The sequence below is a fragment of the Falco rusticolus genome, chromosome 10 (assembly GCF_015220075.1).
Source record: "Falco rusticolus isolate bFalRus1 chromosome 10, bFalRus1.pri, whole genome shotgun sequence".
Classification (NCBI taxonomy): domain Eukaryota; kingdom Metazoa; phylum Chordata; class Aves; order Falconiformes; family Falconidae; genus Falco; species Falco rusticolus.
This window is the reverse complement of record NC_051196.1, coordinates 21,364,265-21,384,249: the sequence shown is the minus strand read 5'-3', so window position 1 is coordinate 21,384,249 and position 19,985 is coordinate 21,364,265. Positions and strand designations below refer to the sequence as shown.

The following is a 19,985-nucleotide window of genomic DNA, read 5'->3' as shown; positions in this document are numbered from 1 at the left end:
AGTACTGTCCAAGAAAAACTGAGCACCTGTAAGAACTTTTAAGCGTACAACAAGAGAAGTCCCAATGATAACAGGTTAACGGAATTAATAGCCGTTTAATATCTTCTGGATAATAATACATATATAAAAAACGTACAAGCAAGCGAACACTAAAACCTTGCAGTGTCAGTTCTCAGATGTTTTGCTTTGTTTGGTAGTTTGAAAGCTACAGAAACGTGCTCTATTTTCCTCACCAAAGCACTAAGTCCAGTGGACCCCCTTCTACCTTCAATCACACCATGACCTGCAAAAGCAAGTACCCTGCCATGGCAGCAGCTGAGCATGTCCAAAGCTCTTCCTTATAATAAGCCACCCTCTTCCCACATCCATTCCCTAATTCTCATCAGACAAACCAATGCTTTTACCTTAATCATCTCTTATGCTCTCTACAAAGCTTGTGACTCTAATGTCATTCATTCTTTTACTACTTACTACTGATAAAGCACCAAAACACAGAACCCAGTAAGTTGGTTTTCAAGAGGTGCCAAGAGACAGCAGTTTAGCACCACGTTCCTGCACTTCTGAAGATCTGAGTTAGCTACTTAACACATACACAGTCGCCTCTGTGTTATGCATACCAGAAGCAAGCTTGTAATACCAATAAGGAAACACCACACCTACCAAAAATAAACACTTCAGGACAGCGTTGCAGCTCTGACCCAGCCAGCCAGTCTGAAGTATGGAAGTACCTTTAGGCATGTGCCGAGCATCACCGATTTCACATGGTTTAGGTTACATGCATGATTACCTGTGTCAGAATCCTGAGGTTTCATTCATTAGGAGTATTAAGACAAAAAAAGAAAATTGTGTATAGGAATGAACTGACATGTCAACACGGATAGCGTGAAGTACTAAGAAAAGTGGTTGGCAGCTCATCAAATGAGGAGAAAATAGAATCAGCAATAAAAGTACCAGCTTAACACTTTCAGCTCCAGTCTGAAGACATAATTGGAAACAAGAAGTTTACTCTCTGTCCAGCTAGGTGCTGCTCTCTCTAAATGAGATTTGCAGTGTAGGACAAGTCAGGGCCCGAAGGGAGCTGGTCTGGGGATAACAGTCAGCTATCAACTCACCTGGCTGTTTGAGGAAATCGTAAAAACAACTTCCAACTCTTCTCTACTTATCTGAGCTACATAAGAAAAATTAAAAAAAACTCGTAAAATAATCAGCTGTCAGTATAGTCCATGCTCATGGACAGTAGTTACACTAGTTTCTAGAAAATACTCTGTGAATTGTTACTTTTTTTCCATTGCCACTTTACCAGTTCCCATTCAGCCTGTAGTTAGGTTCCTAAGCATCAAAAGACTGAGGTCTTGGAAACTTCTTCCATTAGACATAGCTACTGCTATTAGTTAAGTCATGCTCTGTCCCTTCTAACCCCTTCACAACTACTGGGAGGGGCAGGGGGAAATGCATCCAGGGAGAAATTTTCCTCATCATAATTTTCCAGCTGGGATCCTGGTGCAGAGAGTGGCAAACAGTAGAGTCCAAAAATGGGAAAAAAGCTATTAAAAATCCAAACACCAAGTCCCACCCACACGGCACAAGAACTCCAAGTAATCAGTTCTGCAAGGCTAGCTTAGCAGCTTAGTATTCGAGGCAGAGGGAGGCTTCCCTCTCATTCTTAGTTTTGGAGCTTTTCTTTAATTAGCCTCAGGAAAACCCAGTGCTCCTATCTGAATAATCCACATTTGGTTGAATCCATCATTTCTTGTTGGCATTTGCTAACCAGCCCCTGCACGCAGCCTAGCATACCAGGGAAAGCCAGACAGAGCCCCACTGCACCCAGTTCTGGGGTCTGGGGGAAGGCACTCAGCGCCAAGGTCATATTTCAATACCAGGCTAGGAAGTAAAAGTGAAAAGAGAGTAGAGAAACCCTAGAGATTAATGGTGTGACAAAACACATCACAAGAAGAAATGCATACTTACACCCATTTCACAAAAGCAATTTTTCGTTATCAAAATCCACAAAAATTCACCAGCTCAGAGGATATGCAACACAATGAAGCCTGAACTGGGGAACAGAAGGAAAAGTGTTTTCCCTAGAGACATCCAAAGGTTCTCTCTTACCCTCAGAGGGGTCTATTAAATCTTTAGAGGATTAGTAGTCTGACCTACAGCATTCTTTCATCCGGGCATCTGCACTGCTACCTTCCAGCAGCTATTGTAGTAACCCCAGTTCTTAGGAAACAAAGCTAAAGACAACAAGTGGAGCTTATATGATGTCTGAGAAGGTCTAACTTACATGCTGGAAAAAGAGAAGAAGACAAATATGCTAAAACAGAAATTTTATAAACAGCAAAACACAAATATCTAGCCAGAAAGTGTGTTGGTACATCAAAAGCAGGCAGGAAAATCACAGAGTTATTTGGGTACCTAAGCATCAGATTCATCAGCTGTAGACCCTCGCCTTTCAGGAAGCGATCGCGATTGGAACTGAGCATTAGGCAGGAGCAGAGAGAGTCAAACAGGTTCTCCATCATTTCCTGTTCTTCTGCTGTACTAGGGTTGTGTCGTTTAAACACCTGCACAACAAAGAAAGCAAAGTTACCCCAAAATGGACAGCCTAATTTGGTCCATGCTGTTGTATACACTAACACTCTGCATCACAAGTCTTCAGCATCTGATACGCATAAGCCAGCAATTGTACACATCACTCTTGTAATTCTTGTGCCCTTTTTACTGCCCTGACTATACCAACAAACATGCTGCAGTCTAATGCCTGACTTAAAAGACAATATGGGGCCTCCAAAGGGAAAGGCAAGTTCACCGACTGTGCAATTCACAAAAGTATGTGGATAAGTTTGTTACCAGAGAAGTCCCAGGCACAATGCATACCTGAGCGTGCTGCAGACAGTGCTACCTCAAGAAATGAAAGTGAACTATGAACACATTACCTTCAGCTAGCTCAAATGTAGGCACAACACAGCCCAGTGCTTGGAGTGGAGAATGCTGAAGATGGCCAAATTGCAGCCCCGCCTATCTCCAACTTGCCATGCAATTGTAACAAAATAACTTAACTTCTGTGTACCTCAACATTAACATCTTTAAAACAGGGATTAACCTCACTTACCATGGATGATAATTGTGTGGAAGTTATTCAGGGACTATGCCAGCACTAAATATAAAGTACTGCTGTGCCGTAGTATCTACAGATTGCTAGGACAATGCTACACGCAGAATCTGTTCCACCTCCTCGTACCCAGCCTGCAAGTCTTCTGACGGTAAAGAGGGTGTATGTGAATTACTCACAGATAACTGCTGAAGCAGCACATCGATCCCATCCAGCTCCCCAAGCAATTCTCTGTTGTCTAGACGGAGGTGGGGGGAAGGAGGAAAAGAGAGAGAAAAATGAAGCTAACTGTCAGATTTTACAGCCATCTAACACTGATACATCAGCGAACAAAATCAATACAGCCTGACAGAGTACAAAAGCTGCAGAGAAAGAGAGGGTGCATGTATATGCGAGAGAGCACGCGTGCAGGGGAGAGAGCACCAGTAAAGGGAAGCCAAAGGCAGAAGAGTGCTGTTGTGATCTGAAAGAAGCCTGGATCCTACCCTAACAGAATATCGATACCAGAGGCACGTCTCACCATCGTTATTCTGAAGCAAAATAGCCAGCACCTCACTGCAGTACAGCTTGTTGGCATCAAAAGGCATCTTAGCCTGTTGGTGAAGAAGGAACACGAGACCCATCAGGGCATGGCACTCTGTTTCACTGATTTCAAGAACACATTAATCAAATCACTGAACATATGAGCAACACTTAAACCAAAATACAAGAGTAGTAATTTTGCAGAATGCCTCAGTATCAAAACAGTAATCATTCTCTCTGATTCAGGGGTGACAGTGGGGGCTGTGCTTGTGCACGCATGTGCAGAAACTCGGCTCTGATCCTTCATGCTGTCTTACATAAGTAGGTTTGACCAAGTTGGGTCAAAACCTCTGAAAAGAGTCTCCAGTTGTTTGCAACACAGAATCTCTTTCCTCTGACAAATTTTCCATGAAGCTGTATGAATGCATGTGGCTTATCCCTATTCTGAAAGTCTGCACCTGTCACCAAAAACAGAATTTCAGAAAATACATCACAGTAACATTAAATAGTAACTGCCAGAATTTTGTATGAGGATCACAATGACACAGTCAGAAGAACATGAGATGGGTTTAACCTGCAGTCACATAACTTTCATTTTGTACATTCCCACCGTACTCAAATATGTTAAAAAAAGTACTCATAATGAAACCAAAATGCTGAATTTAAATTAAAAAAAATAATAATAATCCCTGAAGTGGGATTCTGAACCTGATTCAATGTTTTTGCATGCTGCCAAAGCTGCTTCATCTACAGAAAAAGACTAAACATTAACTGATCAGATAATAATGCAATCTGGTTCACCAAAGGAATTCATAAAATAAGCAAAACAATTTTAAAAATCATTGGTTACCAGCTACTTGTATTCCACTGTTCCAGAGGGTGAAAAAAAGCTAGCAATAAATGCTAGGCTTAAAACATACCATTTTTCACCCACAATTTTTTCCCACAAATGCATGACTACCTGCGGCTTGACTGAGCGAACCTGCCTGCACAAGGCTACAAGTGGGCCAATTATCCCGACCTGCTACTAAAGAAAAGGTCACAATACACAAGCACCATGCAACACAAAAACATAAAAAGCAGGAAGATCCCAAATGCCACAAAGCATTGACTTTAAATAAAGCTTTTCATTTCAAACAATCCCCAGCTACTCTGTAGATGATGGTATTTATAGCAGCCACGTAACAGTTCCAAGCAATCAGTGGCACGAGGAGAGGAAGGTGGCAGGTGCTCAGTGCTGTACAGCTCTGCTGGCTTCCGTCACCCTGCATACCAACTGCTGTCCTACGGCAAGCATTGGGAAACAATACTCAACGCTCTGTTCTCTCAAGGCTGCACAAACCACCATCAAACCCTGCTTATGTTTGGAAAAGTGAGCTATTAAGCTCTCCATCTGAGCTTTCCAAGGCAGTTCTGACAGTCAGAATACAATTACACAACCTGAAATGTAGTCAGAAAACAGATATTCACACTCTGTGCTGCATGCCAGATGTCCTCATAGATTCCTAGACAGAACCCTCATTTTAAAACTCATCCCACAGACATTCTTCAGCAGCACAACACTCTATCCAGATGCTGAGATCCTGGTTTAATCCCAACCACATCTGTCAGGGCAAGAGATTCAAGACCAAGCACTGTCAACAGAAAAGGCACCTGTGATGGGCTTTCATCAGTGTGCAGTTCCCCATGACAGCGCGTGAGCAAGAAAAAAAAGCCCTGTCTGGTCACACACCCCCAAACCGAGACACTTAATACATGCCAGGGCAAAGGAAAGACACATTCAGCACCAAGTTTTGAACACCATGAACACTCATTTTCTGTGGCACCAAACAGGGGAACCCAAGTTGTTATTATTTTGCTTTTCCAAGTTTCTAAGTCTTTCAGCTGCCAAAGTAATTACAAGGCAGGCAGCAGTACATACCTGCTTGGCAGAAAATTAACTTCACTTTCTGTTTTTAAGCAAAAGGTATACAATTATATTACTACCTGTAGTGAGAAATTATAGGTTACTGCTGCTAACAAGTATACAAGGTACACAGAGGGGTATCTGCATGCTTACAAAGCTGACAAGTATTTCTGTGATTCAGAAGCCTTTTAACCACAATGACATTTAAGTATAGAAGTGCTAATGCCTTACTAACAGGGTTAGGAAAAAGCCAGAATCTATTTGCTAAATTTCCTTCACTAGCTCTGTAAGAGAGTGGAACTATACATTCCTTTCCTACAGTATTTTCTAGGGAACGTTTAGGCATCTTTTTACACAAGACAGAGTTAAACTGTGTGACTCACTGCCACAGGATGCTGTATCAAAAAGTAATTTGGTATTCAAAAGGCGACTAGATGAGTTCAAAGAATAAGCTACACTAGCAGCAGTTAAACAAGGGACCCCACTTGAAAAAGTGTTAGAAATGTAGGAAGCAAAGGCATAACATGGTCTTTTATCAGGTTTCCCACTCACTGGTCAGCTTTTATATTCCTACAGGTCTCAGCCATGGACCAGAAATCCACCACACAGGAATCAAACAGAAAAAGGACACTTTCTACTATAAGACATTTATAATATAAACACAGAAGTATGTCTGTTTAAGCCAAAACCACGGAGGATACAAACCCTGAATTCTAATCTTTTATTGTTAACTTGGCTTCTCCAACACACACACATGCAACACTGGCTTATTTTAAGCAACGTTTTAAGTTCATACTAACTGGTCTATAGGAGGAAGGCTGGTGCTGGCAAGAGTTCTAGCACTACTGATGCTTGAGCTAGGAATGCAGCAGTATCACAGCTGCTGGGGATGACCACATCAGCGGTTGGAGCCCGAGTGCTGTTTTGTAGTGCTGGGAAGGGGCCAACTCTGCAGGAAAGACCATAGTTCCCACAGAAGAATCAGGGACACATTACCAAAAAGAATTCCCACAGAAACAAGTAAAACCCAAAAGACATTCAAGACTACTCAACATTACAGACAGTCTTCCAGGCAAATGCTATGAAAATGAGAGTACTTCTGCTCACAGACTTGCATCATGTTGTGTAGAACTTCTCACACATAAAGCCACTCCTTCAATTTTGCTAGTTTACAGTAAGTTAAAAGGGACATACTTCCCAGTTTGAGGTGTTTTGAATTCACTGTATTCACAAATGTCAGAACTTATCATAAAGATAACCTACACAAACAGAAAGAAGCAATAATAAATAGCCTTGGGCCTTTAGTATTGTGCCAAACACTGTCTCGAGCACACCAGCTTTCAGACCAGTGACCCGTCAGTTTTTATTGTGATAACTCCCAAATGACACCAGGAAAACAAGCTCACCTTCAGCCTCTTGAGCAACCACTGCATGAGGCCCTGCTGCGCAGCTTCTGTGCACATCTCTGGTCGGAACTCTGCCATGTTCTCAACAATTGCTGAGAAGAAAGACACATAAAACAGCCATTTTTGCCCACCTACAGTTCAGTTCAGGCCTGCATCATCGCTGCTTTGCCAGGTCCTTCCCAGGCCTGCACTGCTCTTCTCAAAGTTGCCTCTTATTTGCAAATTACCTTTTTTTTTTTTAAAAAAAAAAAAAAGTGAGACTTAAGCTCAGGTATATGCTACCCTCTCAGTTTTAACACTGCCCACACAGTCCATCTTTAGTGTGACACCAGCTCCCACTGGAAGAAGCCTAAGATACTTCCCTTTACTCTAGCAGCAATTCTCACTGCACAAAACAACAACAACGGCAGTAAAAATTCCAAATCTCATGTTTCTGGCCTCTCTCATTCTTCCAGCCCTTGGGAGATTACAATCCCAAATGACTGAAGTGAGCGGATGATGGTCTAAATGCTAATAACGGCAACATGCTGCAAAGCAGTTACTGTGCTGTGCAAGGACTGGGGAACAGAGAGGTAGTGATGTACTTATAAGAAATACGAATGTTTTACAACCTGAAAGTTATATTATATTGCCAAGACATGAACAGCTCTCATAACAGAGTAAGCAGAGTTCACAGATAAGCACACAGTAAATACACAGGCAGCGGAGCTGGTGCTATTTCATCCATGTAGCAACAACTCCCTATGTAACCATTCTGGGAAGAGGCACCTTACCAGCAGCCCTACGACAAACACTGGCTCAAGGGACTAGGCTCTACAGTGAGCTAAAGCTGTACCTGAACAAAAGCTGCACTAGATCCTCCACCACAGTGTTGGCAGTGTGAGGAGAAAGGAGGTAGGGAGGAAAGGAAGGGGAGGGATAACACTCACCCTGTGTACAAAACACAGAAAGAAGCGAGAGGCTGGGCAACAGCCACTTACCCAGCGTGTTGTGGACACCATCAGCTTCCTCTTTCACACTTTCATCCAGGCGCTCTAAATTCTGGACCAACAAGGCCACAACCTGGCCCTCCACCTAAATCACCAGGGTCATGGGAAAGATAAAAAGACAAGAAAGACGACTGAAAAAAGGAAGATGAAGGAGAATGAACAGGGGGCTTAATAAATTATAAAAATCAATAAGCCCTACTGAAACATCCTGCCAGACACAACCAGAACACATTAACAATCTTGCTCTAAAATCTCAGAGGAAGTGAAGGAATCACCAAGTAAATCTGCCACTATGTTTATCCTAATTAATTAAACGACTTTTGTGTTTCAGATTAAACAGAAAAACATCTGGAGGAAAACATGCACCTTGTCACAGTCTTATCTCCTGAACCAGCCTGATTGATTTATAATCTCTCAGAATTCTGAAGTGCAAGGCACCGCAAACCACCACGGATGGGTTAGCTGTCAGCTCTGCAAGCAGCTCCACTTTCAAGTGTTTACTGCCTACATTTCTGTTGTATCTTCCGTACAAAAAGCTGAAGGAACAATGCTCACACACAGATTTAAATGCAAAAGCTGAATGACCACCATCTGAAGACTCACATTTAAATCCTAGTAAGATGAATGTACCAAGCTGACTTCAGCAAGCTAACAAAACCCAGACAAACCAACAGCAGAAGCAGGAACGCAAATCTGCAGGTGGAGCCTCCTAATCAAAACACTAACACAAAAAGTTTACTTTTAAAGCTGCAGTTGGACAGAGCCCAGCTTGACTTTGGCTAACTTTCCATTGTGGACATGAGCTTGGGAAAGTTAAAAATAACATTTCCAATTCAAACTCTGTTAACTAGCTTTGGGCCCAATGAACACATGGGAAAAATACCATTATCAGCTGCTGTGGAAGGTAGTGCAACAATCTTCACAGATACTATACAACATTATACCTACTACTTTGTGAGGAGAAGGAAAAAAAAGTAATCTAAAAGCAGGTATCTAAGCATTTCTCCTGAGATATGCCTGACCTGTTTCTTTCAAAGAGAACAATAAAACCTCTAAAACTTGGCTATTATCAGTGGGCTGGTGACAAGGAAAACAGAGAAAGAACTTCACTTGATTTACTACCTCTCTACACATTTTATAGAAAACATCTTCTCTAGCAGTTCCTCTCTACCATTTCATTCATCCAGCAATCTTACCATGGAGGCAGAGTAATTAAGAACAGCTCAGAGGCCAGCTGGAGGAACTCGGCTGTGGGCCACTGTCATTAACCTTTGGAAGGTAACATTATAGTGACTGGACAAGAAGGATTGCAGGAGAAAACAGAGCAGCCAAACAAAGCAAACTTGTAATTCCCTATCTTTCCATTTCAACATAATAGTTACAGATCAAGACACAGCCACAGCAATTCACAAATGCAGCAGTTCACTAGCAGAAGACGCACAACAGTAGCACAGACATGTAAATCAAGTTTTGCTGGGCATCGCTTCTCTGGAGAGCTGCTCAGTTCGACATCCTCCTCCTGCAGCCAAGGAGCAGGAGGCATCCAGTGCAAATGCCAGAAAAAGGGGGAAATCCACCATCACTGAGGCCAGCTCAGAAGAGTTAACCAGGCACTTAAGAGCGAGCAATGCATCTTCTACTGCACGTAGATAATGTTCTGGTGGTGTTTGATCTCTGCACCAAAAAGGATCATTATCTCTCAACCCTCCTCCACCCAAAAAATGTGTTATCTCTGTTAAATGAAAACTTTCATGCTTTTACTTCTTGTTAAGAAAAATGCATATTCTCACTGAAACAAGATGTCCCAGTTCGAGCACAGATTTTTGGGTCTGAAACAAGAGTGAGTTACTGGGTAGAAGACTACCTGTCTCTTGCACAAGAGGTTAGACTGAAATACCACAATGGCCCTGCTGTCTGTCAGATAACAATCTGAGCCCTTTTTGTAAGCAGAAAAAGAAAAAAACAAATGAAGCTCCTGTTTTCAGTAGGACACTGTCCAAGTCACAAACATTACTTCATACAAAGAAATCCTCCCAGCCTACACAAATTTTGCAATACAAGCGCGTTCCTTTTCAAAAAAGAAGCAGCCTAACAATGTGCAAGAGGAACCTACTCCCCAAACTCTGGCATTCCAACCAAAAACATCCACTGCAGTCCTCAACGCAGCATTCCAGGTACGAGACAGCAGGCTCCTCAACCGGCTAACTTCATCGTGGTGCTGGCAGTAGGGGTAACCACAGCTGTAGAGCACGTGGCACTTCAGGGTATTCACTGCTGTGCTATATATGGCAGATGTTCAGGCACTGAAAAAAATCTGGAGTTCACTACTTACTAGAGCATCTATGAGGACTTCAGCTCCTTCTTCACTCTCATGGAGAGTATCTATATCGGTCAGTTCTTGAAGCAAGTCTACCACAGCTATGGAAACATGTGCTAGGTGTTAAGGACAACCAACACAGAGGCAGACACATTTAATATCAAAAGTAGATTGCTCTTAGGCCAGCATGCTTGTGACACAATCCAAAACGGCTGGTAGTATGTTACAGCAGCAAGGCACAGGAACACCAGAGCCAAGAGCACACTTCAGCAGACAGTCCTCATAAGCACCAAAATCAGAGAATCCCAACAATTACAACTACAATAAAAACAAATGGGATTGTGTGCTTATTGTATCAAGCAATTTTACTGTTTCTTGATGATACTTATTCTTTTCAAATCAAAATTGCTAGAGTCGGTATAACTAAGCCATCTTGCCTTGTCAAGACTGAATAGAAGCAAAGAGAAATGAATTATAATAATCTGATTTGGGTATTCTGCTCTCAGCGATACCCCTGCTAACCAGATACGGCATGCACCTACCAAGGCCACCGCAGGAAGCAGGAGCGATCACCCCCTTTGGCCTGGCCCAATTAGGACAGCATGCTCCTCTAACCGCACACCTCGCAGGAACAGCATAGCTTCTGCCAGCCCAATTTTCACTCATTAACTCTGGGCTGCATAATACATGGTTCCCCTGACTGCTACACAGCTCTCTTGTATGACAAGACATATTCTACCTCATTAGACCCACTTCTCCATTCTCTCAGACACACTGATCAATCTTGCCGGAGTCCCACTGGGGTAGAAGAGGATACGCAATTTTCTGCATGTCCTATATAACAACTTTGTGATGAATCTCTTTAAAATGCACAGGCTAACAATCCAGCCTCCCAGTTCTCCTATTTGTGCATTCATTCAGACACACAGCAGTAGGAAAAGCATTTTAAAATATCTTTTCTTAGCAAGGTTTCAGTCATGACTTATCTAGTCTCAGGGAAGACTGTAACAGAGCTGCCTGTCCTGGTCCCAAGCTAACCTATGTCTAGGTGCTGCAGAAGATGCGTATCAGTAAGACTACTACTTTCTTTATACTCTACAGCACTCCTGAATGAAGCCAATGCCATCTGTACATTTTCTTGATAGGTAGATGTCACTTCCAGTTGCAGCTGCCATTAGGAACCAAACGAAGGGTGGTTACTCCTCACTGGGCAGTCACTCGTACTGATATAAAAATATAGACAAAGGTGCCAGGGTACAATTTTTTAAAGCAAGCTGGAGCACAACCCAATAAGCGAGTTAAGAGAAAATAACCTGCCTTACGTTTATTCTGCAAAGAATCAACTATTAATTAACAAAAGCTGGAGGAACAGGCCAACAGGAGCCTCGCAAAGTTCAACGAATCCAAAGTCCCGTACCTGGGAGGGAACAAGCCCATGTGCTGGGGATGACTGGAGAGAGCAGCACAACAGCAAAGAATCTGCAAGTTCTGGTGGACAAGTTGAAGGTCGCGCCACTTGAAGGTATGCCACTGCAGCGATGAAGGCTCATCACCAACTGCAATGCATTACAGAGAGCAAAACCAGCAGGCCAAGAAAAAGCATTCTTACCTGCTGCTTGGTGCTTGTGAGGCTTTGTTCAGTTGTGAGCTCTCCCAAGGAAAGAAAGACCTTGACATACTGGACTCAAAAGAGAGTGGAAGACCACCAAGATGCTCAGAGGCTAGCACATGACATATGAGGAAAGACTGAGGGGATGGGGCTTGATCAACCCATGGAAGAGAAGGCTAAGAAAGGAGCTAGCTGCCAACTACTGCTACATACTGGGTGATATAAAGACAACTGAGTCAGATCTTTCTGAGAGGGCACAGCAAAGAACTCTAGCAGTCAAAGGGGTTATCTTGCAGGGCATTCCCGTCTAGGGAGCTTCTGTTGAGGCTTCCAGTGGAAGTATCAGCTGTCCTATAGAATTTAGGAGATAGAAAAGCAAAACCTCACTTGAAGCTTTTCTGTCTTTCATTAATAAAATCTTGTCGGTGATCATCTTCCATTCACATGTTTTGTGTAAAACTGCATGAATCATTCCGCAGATTATTTGCTCCCCCTGGACATGCTTTTGTCTCCTTGCGTTAGTCCCTCAAGACACTACACTTAAATCACATCTGAAGAGCCATTTGTTTTGTTCTCTCCTTGAAAAGCTCATTTTTAAAATCTTTTTGTTTGTTTTGACAAAAAGTCATTAGAAAACTCAAGCTCTACCAATTTAGTTTTACGTCTAGATGTATCACTTTAATAGTGTTTCTACTCTGTACATAAGCAGCAGCAGCACAACGAAGAGGCATTACAACAGCCTGTGTCTGCTTCCAATGGATCTGAAAACACTTGAGTAGTTTTGTAACAAGAAATATACTTTTCCCAAAATTGCAATTCACAGACCAAATTTCTACCCGGTAAACTAACTGACAGGCAAGTTGCAAACCAATTAAAAAGAGTTCACAGTAGAAATACTGACAAGTCTTTGACAGCAGCAGTGGCCCTAGGACACAGCTTTTCACGGCTAAAGGACAAAGCAAGCCGTATTCCTGTGCACACCAGCCATGAACCAGCTCTGCTGTCCCAGCCAAAATACCCGTAGCTGATATTTTCCCTGTGAATTAGATATTCAGTATAAGCTTTTAATGCCACGCACACAGCAAACAAAAAGCCTGCAGTGTCTAGCAAAAAAATAAGTAATGAAATTCTGGTAGCTATGAAACTGGTTATGTATGGTAGGTGTTTCCCACTGTACAACAGTAAATTGTTAACAAAAATTTACTCGAGAGTAATTCCCATTACAGGTCACAGATAAGGAAAGCTGTGGTGGTTGCCATTTTGCATGGACCAGCACTCACCACATCAAGGTTCAGCTAAATACAAGTTGCAATACCCACACACATACGCAGTGCTTACTAATATAAACTGGTATGTAATAAAATATTTATGTTTCATTTTTATCTTCTGATCACTATACCCACTTAGAAAGAATTAATTATGAATTCTTAATACATAGTACTATAAAGAAATGTGCTAAAAAAGAAAACCAAGATCTGTTCATCGGGCCACAACATTTCACACTAATAGTCCTTTTAACACTGCATATTTCAGAGCACCTCAAAAAAGCTGGTATTACCTCCTTCTTTACACATAAAGAAGTAAAGAATAAATTACTTTCCTAAGCCCATGAGTCAATAAAGACAAAAAACGAAAAGCCTGCTGTAGTCCAAGTCTAAGTCCAGTGCCCTTTCCATTGGGCTTCACCACTCCCTCCATTCACTAATGTTTGTCAGGACACAGACACGTGATCTCTCAAATCACGTCGTGCATTTTCCAGCTTAATCTACTGTAGAATGTTTTACAAGCAGTGCAGGCTGAGCTCTGCCTTTAAAGACTGCACAATGGTAAGCCAGGCATAGTTCTGCATCAGCTGATGGCTATGCATCAAGGCACCAAGATATTAAAAAAAAGTCACTGTTTTTGTTTAAAACTACCAAAGTCTTTAACAGTATAGACAGAAAATTCTCTGAGATGTTCTCAGATCTGCAGAGGAACAAGACACAGATGTACACAGGGATCCAGTTCAGTGACCCAAGAACCAACTGAGCATGGAAATGTCTCTGGGTATTTACATAACCAGACAGGCTACTCACAACCTCAAGCTCTCAGCACACCAAATTAAAGGTATTGACACATGAAGAATATGTTACATTTACAAATTAAGGTGTAGCACTGTGGTGAGCTAGTCCATGGCAAATAGCTGAAAGCATGACCGCTCAGTTCTCAATCAGATTCATTTTTACCGGGGGCTATTCAGACAAAGTCTGCACACAGTTCAAGGCTGTACGCTGCTAAGCCCATACCTTAGCTTTTCCTGTATTGTTCACACTCTCACGCAGCCACTCAAACCTAGATGAAAGGATCATAAAACAAGAAAGGAGAGTAACAGCACTGAAAAAAAAAGAATCAATATTACTTGAACAAAGAAGGCTTTCACTTGGAAAAAAAGAAAAAAAAAAAGATGACATAAATTCAGTGCTGTGCAAAAGAAGAGAAAAACATACATCCTGTTTTTACAGGTTCCTGTGTAAGAGATTACAGAAAACTCTGTAGAAAGCCTCTCGCATGAGAGCTGCTTTAACAACTGAAGGATATCTGTGTTGTCGTGTCCCAGCAACCCAAGGAGGGACTGAACAGCGTTCAGCTCCACCAGCAGGTGATACAGGTCTGGCATCGTTGCAATCACATGCATTTCCTGAATGATGTCATTTAAATCCAGTTCAGACTCCATGAACCTGAGGAAAGACCAAAAAAAATGGTGGGTAAAAAGGCACAAAGTACATCAATTATGTTCAAGGCACAGCACTTTTCAAGGCAGAGACCATCACCTTCAGGAGATACCCTGTAAGACTCATCAACCTACTGCACATGGCCCCAGCATTTCTGATCCTCTGTGGTCACATCATCACTGAGTCCAGAACTACTAGAGACAAGACAGCCTGTGCCTTGTCCTGTCCTATGCCTGCCCCTTGAAGTTTAACGATGCAGTAGGATAAGCCGCCTGCCATTGTTTAATCCCTGCTAGCAACCAAGTACCTGCAGCCGCTCACTCACTCCCCATCCCTCAGCAGGATAGGGAAGAGAATCAGGAAAAACTCCTGGGCTGAGATAAAAACAATTTAATAATTGAAATAAAATATAAAATAATAGTGATACTAACAACTATTGTAATGAAAAGCAGAGAGAGGAAGAGAGGAATAAAATTCAAAAGAATACCCAGTGATGCACAATGCCGTAGCTCACCACCTCCTAATCGATGCCCAGCCAGTCCCTGAGCCGGGATCAACAGTCCCTGGGCACCCCCTCACCCAGTTTATATACTGAGCATGATCTGTGGTATGGACTATCCCTTTGGCAAGTTTGGGTCAGTTGTTCTGGCTGTGTCCCCTCCCAATTTCCCGTGCCCCTGAAGCCCTCCTGCTGACATGGCCCAAGAAACTGAAAAGCCCTTGACTTAGTATAAACACTACCCAGCAACAACCAAGAACACCAGTGTGCTATCAACTTTGTTCTCACATCAAATCCAAAACACAGCACTGCACCGGCTACTAAGAAGAAAATTAACTCTATCTTACCCGAAACCAGGACACCGTCCTACTATATAATTTACATACAGTAAAATAAGCAATTCCAATTCTGTAAATCAGTTCTAAAACTTAAAAAGTTTAAAAAAAATAATCAAGAGGCTGTGGCTACACATGAAACCCTCCTGCATATAAAATAAATTCTCCAGAGCGATGCACCTTCCCTAGCTACCACATATTAGTATGTGGGTTGTATTAGTCTGAATTAAAGCCCATAAAAAGAATTTGGATAAGGGAAAGAACTGCAAATTGGAAAAAAAATAACAGCACTCAAGTGTAGAAAGAAACTCATTTAACATGAATAACAAAACTCCATGAAAGGAGGCAGAGGCTCACTAGACCCACAGGTGTGGAAAGAAACACACACAAAGCCTGGCTTTCAGACCCCCTCCAGCCGTTTCGCTCACCACAGCACCTGACAGCTCCATAATATGAAATTATTTCCTTCCCACACACACCGCTGACTGCATATGCAAGCCCAACACCTTCATACAAAAAGACAGCATGAAATCTTTAATTACCTGTAAAGTGAAACTCAGCAATCCAGGATCTCAATCTTTCAGCCCACCCCCAAAATACCTACCACGGGCCCATCAGTGAGGAAGAGACCACTGCTTGAAAACAGTCCTGAAAAACGAGAGACCCGTGGCATGGCTGGTGACCCTCTGATGCCGGCTGCCAAGGGGACTGATGGGGAGAGCTCAGCAATGCTCACTTTTGAGACCCAAGCCACTTACCTAACTGAAAGCTAGCAAAACTGATGGAATTTCTGCACTTACAAAATAAAAACAACAGCAACTTGAGTTTTAGTACTGAATCTGTACTTCACAATCTATAATATTAACAACAGCAAAAATTTAATAATAGAACCTTTCCCTTCATTGCTAATTATTCTCTTTGTGCTGCTAGCTACATACTGGCCACAACCAGGGTCCTGATAATGCTATTTTTAATTAACAAAGTTAGTTTCAAATACAATTTAGAAGAACTACATGCCAATGACTGCTGTTACATAAGCCTTATGTAACTGAAATGTCTGTATATTCAAGTAATTGATTTAGGGCTGAAACCCAAAATCAGAGGAAAAAAAGGGTAACAGAGAGGGACTAAGCATAACCTTACTTCTCTGGATTGTCAGGAAACTTGATCCGCAGCTCCTGGTTTTTGTAAGATCTCTTCTCAAAGGTGAGAATCATCTTCTTTACTGAACTTTCATCCAAAGGTTCCTCCTAACCAAATCCAAAAGGGCAGAAAACAAAGCTTTGGATGGCTGGAACAATTACACGGCAAAACACAAAAGCATGAGTACAGTGACGTGGGGAGACAGCAGTCGGGGCCAGACCCCTCAGGGACAGAGGGCAGCCCCCAGCAGCCTCACTGCAGAAAGCTGCCAAGACACGCATACACCACTGCTATTCACTGGCTTACTCCAACTCTGACCTGAGCAAGCTCCCCAAGAGCAAAATCTTCTAATTCAGGTTTTTATAAACCAGGGGTTTACCAATGTAAGGTTCTTTGGAAGAGAACCAGAAGAGCTTCCCTATGCTTTCTGAAACCAAGTATCAAGGAAAAGAACCCCAGTTTTGCAATGGCTCATCTTCCTTGAGCTGTTCTTTTTCACCTATTCTTACCTGGCACCATCAGCATGTACTGGGGCTTTTTGCTGCTGACATATTAGAGTAAACCTGCATTAGCAGTTTATGCCCAGGGATAGTTCCCTTTCAGAAGTCCACTGTGCTATTTCTTTTTGTAGGTTACATTTAACTGCCCTGAGTTTATGTTCTTTTGTATTTTCCTCACTTGGGTAAGCTTTCACTTCTATTTTAAAGCCTTTTTCTGAAGAAAAATAAAAAAATCAATATTTTACTCTAGCACTTTCTTTTTATTTTTAAGTTCTTCTAAGGTGTTGCTCAGCTGGCATTATACACTTACTGTTCAGCAGTAACGTAATTTTAGCTACCTCCCTGACACCTACAAACATGATTCTGTTGTTTTCCTTGTTTCAGGATTTTAATGCACATCTTTAAATAAAACATTGATGGTCTAGATTTTCTTGTGTAATCTCTTGCCTCTCCTCTATTCAGCTTTGTTACAATCACTATTAAAAAGAAGTTCTCAAACAAAAAGCAAAAAAAACCCTGAACCCTTCCCACCGTAAACAAAGTATTGTGTTCCATCCCCCTGTTCGGGATTAAATCAAGAGTTGTTTCTGGTGTTGAAGATTCTTTGGTTAGCAACTCTAAGCAACAATCTTATATGAGAGAGAAAATTTATATTTCTTCAGCAAACTCATTTACAATAATTACCAGTCCAAGCTCTCCGTTATTATTGGATTTCCTATGTTCTCAGGCCCAACCTGTCTTAGCACCATCCCACTTACGTCACCATCCCATTCAGGAATCAATACTACAGTGCCCAAAACACATCATTCCTGCAATGGGATTTCAGTCCACAGAGATACTGTCACACATGCTGATGTGGCTTCCCTCTGTTTCATTTGATTCTTTGCTTTCTCTAACACAGATCACTGCAATATCTCCAATTAGGATCAGCTTTGTATCTTGTATTTAATTTGCATTCCCTATTACCATGTCTTACAGATTAGCTTCTTTCCATCAGATTTACTGGTACAAATTTTTTGATGGTACTTATATTAACTGCATTTCAAGAAAATAAACAAAGAGATTTTGGTTCTAAACAAACTTGGACTTCCAGCCCTTAAGATGTCTGGACAGGAGAACTCCACTTGACAAAGACAAGGGACTTGTACACTGCAGGAATCCACAAGACTGGCCAGTCAAGAGGACTTTCGGCTGCATCCATTCATCCTATTGAAGCTCAAATGCTACAGAAATCCCGAGTTATCCTTCTCCACTATCAGCAACCACTGTCATGGCAATAGCTCAACATCAAAAAAACGAGGGAGATTTTCAGAGACAAATGCTAGCAATGCTGTATACAAAGGACAATGATACTTTACAAACCTACATGATTTTGCAGTGGTGAATATCACTTGTTTTTTTATCAAACAGGACACAGGCAGCAGGAAGCAAATATCTTCTAGATTTATACCAATCCATGTGTCACATTTATAAAGTGATCTTTTCCCTGGCCCTTGGCAGAAAGGCCAACGCTGCATTGGATTTCTGTCTCCAAGGCTTGAAATCACTTACTCTTGACAGCTGCTACCCCCCTCCTCTGACCCAAGACCTTTCCTGTATAGAAGAATGTTTGTTTATTTGCTGCTGCTGCAGCAGCACAGCTACAAAGACAGAGAGAGTGGGAGAAGCTGCATGGCTGGGAGTACTGATGAGAACAACAGAGTCAGGAAACCGGTTACAATACAGAAACTATTTCCTAAAGATATATTTCAGCTGGTTTGGGTATTCCCAGCCTAAAGCAGAGGCTAGGCTTGAACGCTTTCTCCTTCCCCCTCCCTTTTGCCCTCCCCCTTTAAAGCTTCAGAGGATATCTTTGAAAAGCCCTGTTTGAAATTAATGAACAAGCTGCAGGGCAGGACAGTAAAACCATAACCTTAAGCTGTATGAGGCATATGAAAATCACCAGTTGGTTTCATCATCTCCATGGTAAGAAATGAAAATCACAGAGAAGTGATTTAGTGTTTGCTTATTTCCCACTGCCTCCCCTTTCCCACAGGACACCAGTGATTTACCTCCTCTTCTTCCTCTTCTCCATCCCTCTCAATTATCTGAAGGAGTTTCTTCTTCTCATCATCAGTTTCTTCCAGTGCAACAGACTCCTCTTCCCTGTGACGACTGTGCTCTCGTGCACTAGCTTGTTTCCGACGTGCTTTGATTTCTTCTTCCTCTTCATCACGGGGTCTTTTTGTCCCTCTGTTAGGCTAAAGTCAGAAAAATAAGGTGAATGAATACAAGTCTTTTGTGACCCTTGCAAACCAGAATACCAATATTACAAGACATACTGAGGAAATTCTTACAAGTTGTTTAAAATACGTGCTTACACAACGCTTAACAGCTCCAAAAACACTTAACAATTCCGAAAACTGGAAAGGAAATTAATTTAGTGAAGTGGAACATCACATGAGTAGATGAATGTTTCTGCCAAGAGCTATGTCAACATCCTACCTTGTTTGATCTATGAACACTGTTCATGGGAAAATATCTTCATAGGCAGCAAAGACCACTATTTCAAAGACAAGAAGTGGCCAGACTGAACCGCTCAGTGACTGTGCAGCTGACCACCTTAAGGATCTGGACTCAGCTAAGTCAGCTGAGACAAACTCATCTCTTAGACAGAAGACCAATGAGCTCAAGCAGGTAACAGTGAAAAACAATTTTTTACCCACCTCATATATGAGAATATATTGAATTCTTGACTGCACCCTAATTCACCTTGACTTTCCCCATCCTTCTGTCTAAAGTTTGCTGACACTTGCGTGCTGAATCAGAGCCTAATTTAGAGTATGCAGGACAGGAGTATTGTTGCTTGCTGCAATTCTGCAGGGTCTTGGCACCAGATTAAGTGGTGCCCACACCTTTATGGTTTGCTGGGAACAACATATTATTTTATTCCACAA

At 42.0% G+C, this 19,985-nt stretch overlaps 1 protein-coding gene and 1 long non-coding RNA gene across 2 annotated transcripts in view; both read right to left on the bottom strand.

The window, feature by feature from the left end:
• CTNNBL1 (catenin beta like 1) overlaps window positions 1-19,985 on the bottom strand; it is a 55,646-nt gene that overhangs the window by 28,102 nt on the left and 7,559 nt on the right. The window contains exons 2-10 of the mRNA XM_037402107.1: window positions 19,101-19,289; window positions 16,550-16,656; window positions 14,439-14,578; window positions 10,268-10,365; window positions 7,927-8,020; window positions 6,947-7,038; window positions 3,633-3,705; window positions 3,292-3,350; window positions 2,416-2,564 (exon numbers count right to left, since the gene is read on the bottom strand). Coding sequence (XP_037258004.1) covers window positions 2,416-2,564; window positions 3,292-3,350; window positions 3,633-3,705; window positions 6,947-7,038; window positions 7,927-8,020; window positions 10,268-10,365; window positions 14,439-14,578; window positions 16,550-16,656; window positions 19,101-19,289 — 1,001 coding nt within the window. The remainder of the gene's footprint in view (window positions 1-2,415; window positions 2,565-3,291; window positions 3,351-3,632; window positions 3,706-6,946; window positions 7,039-7,926; window positions 8,021-10,267; window positions 10,366-14,438; window positions 14,579-16,549; window positions 16,657-19,100; window positions 19,290-19,985) is intronic.
• On the bottom strand, window positions 11,386-14,432 carry LOC119154519. Its single transcript, XR_005106481.1, has 2 exons — window positions 11,862-14,432; window positions 11,386-11,782 (listed from the first exon to the last, which is right to left on the bottom strand). It is a non-coding gene; the product is annotated as an uncharacterized LOC119154519 (long non-coding RNA).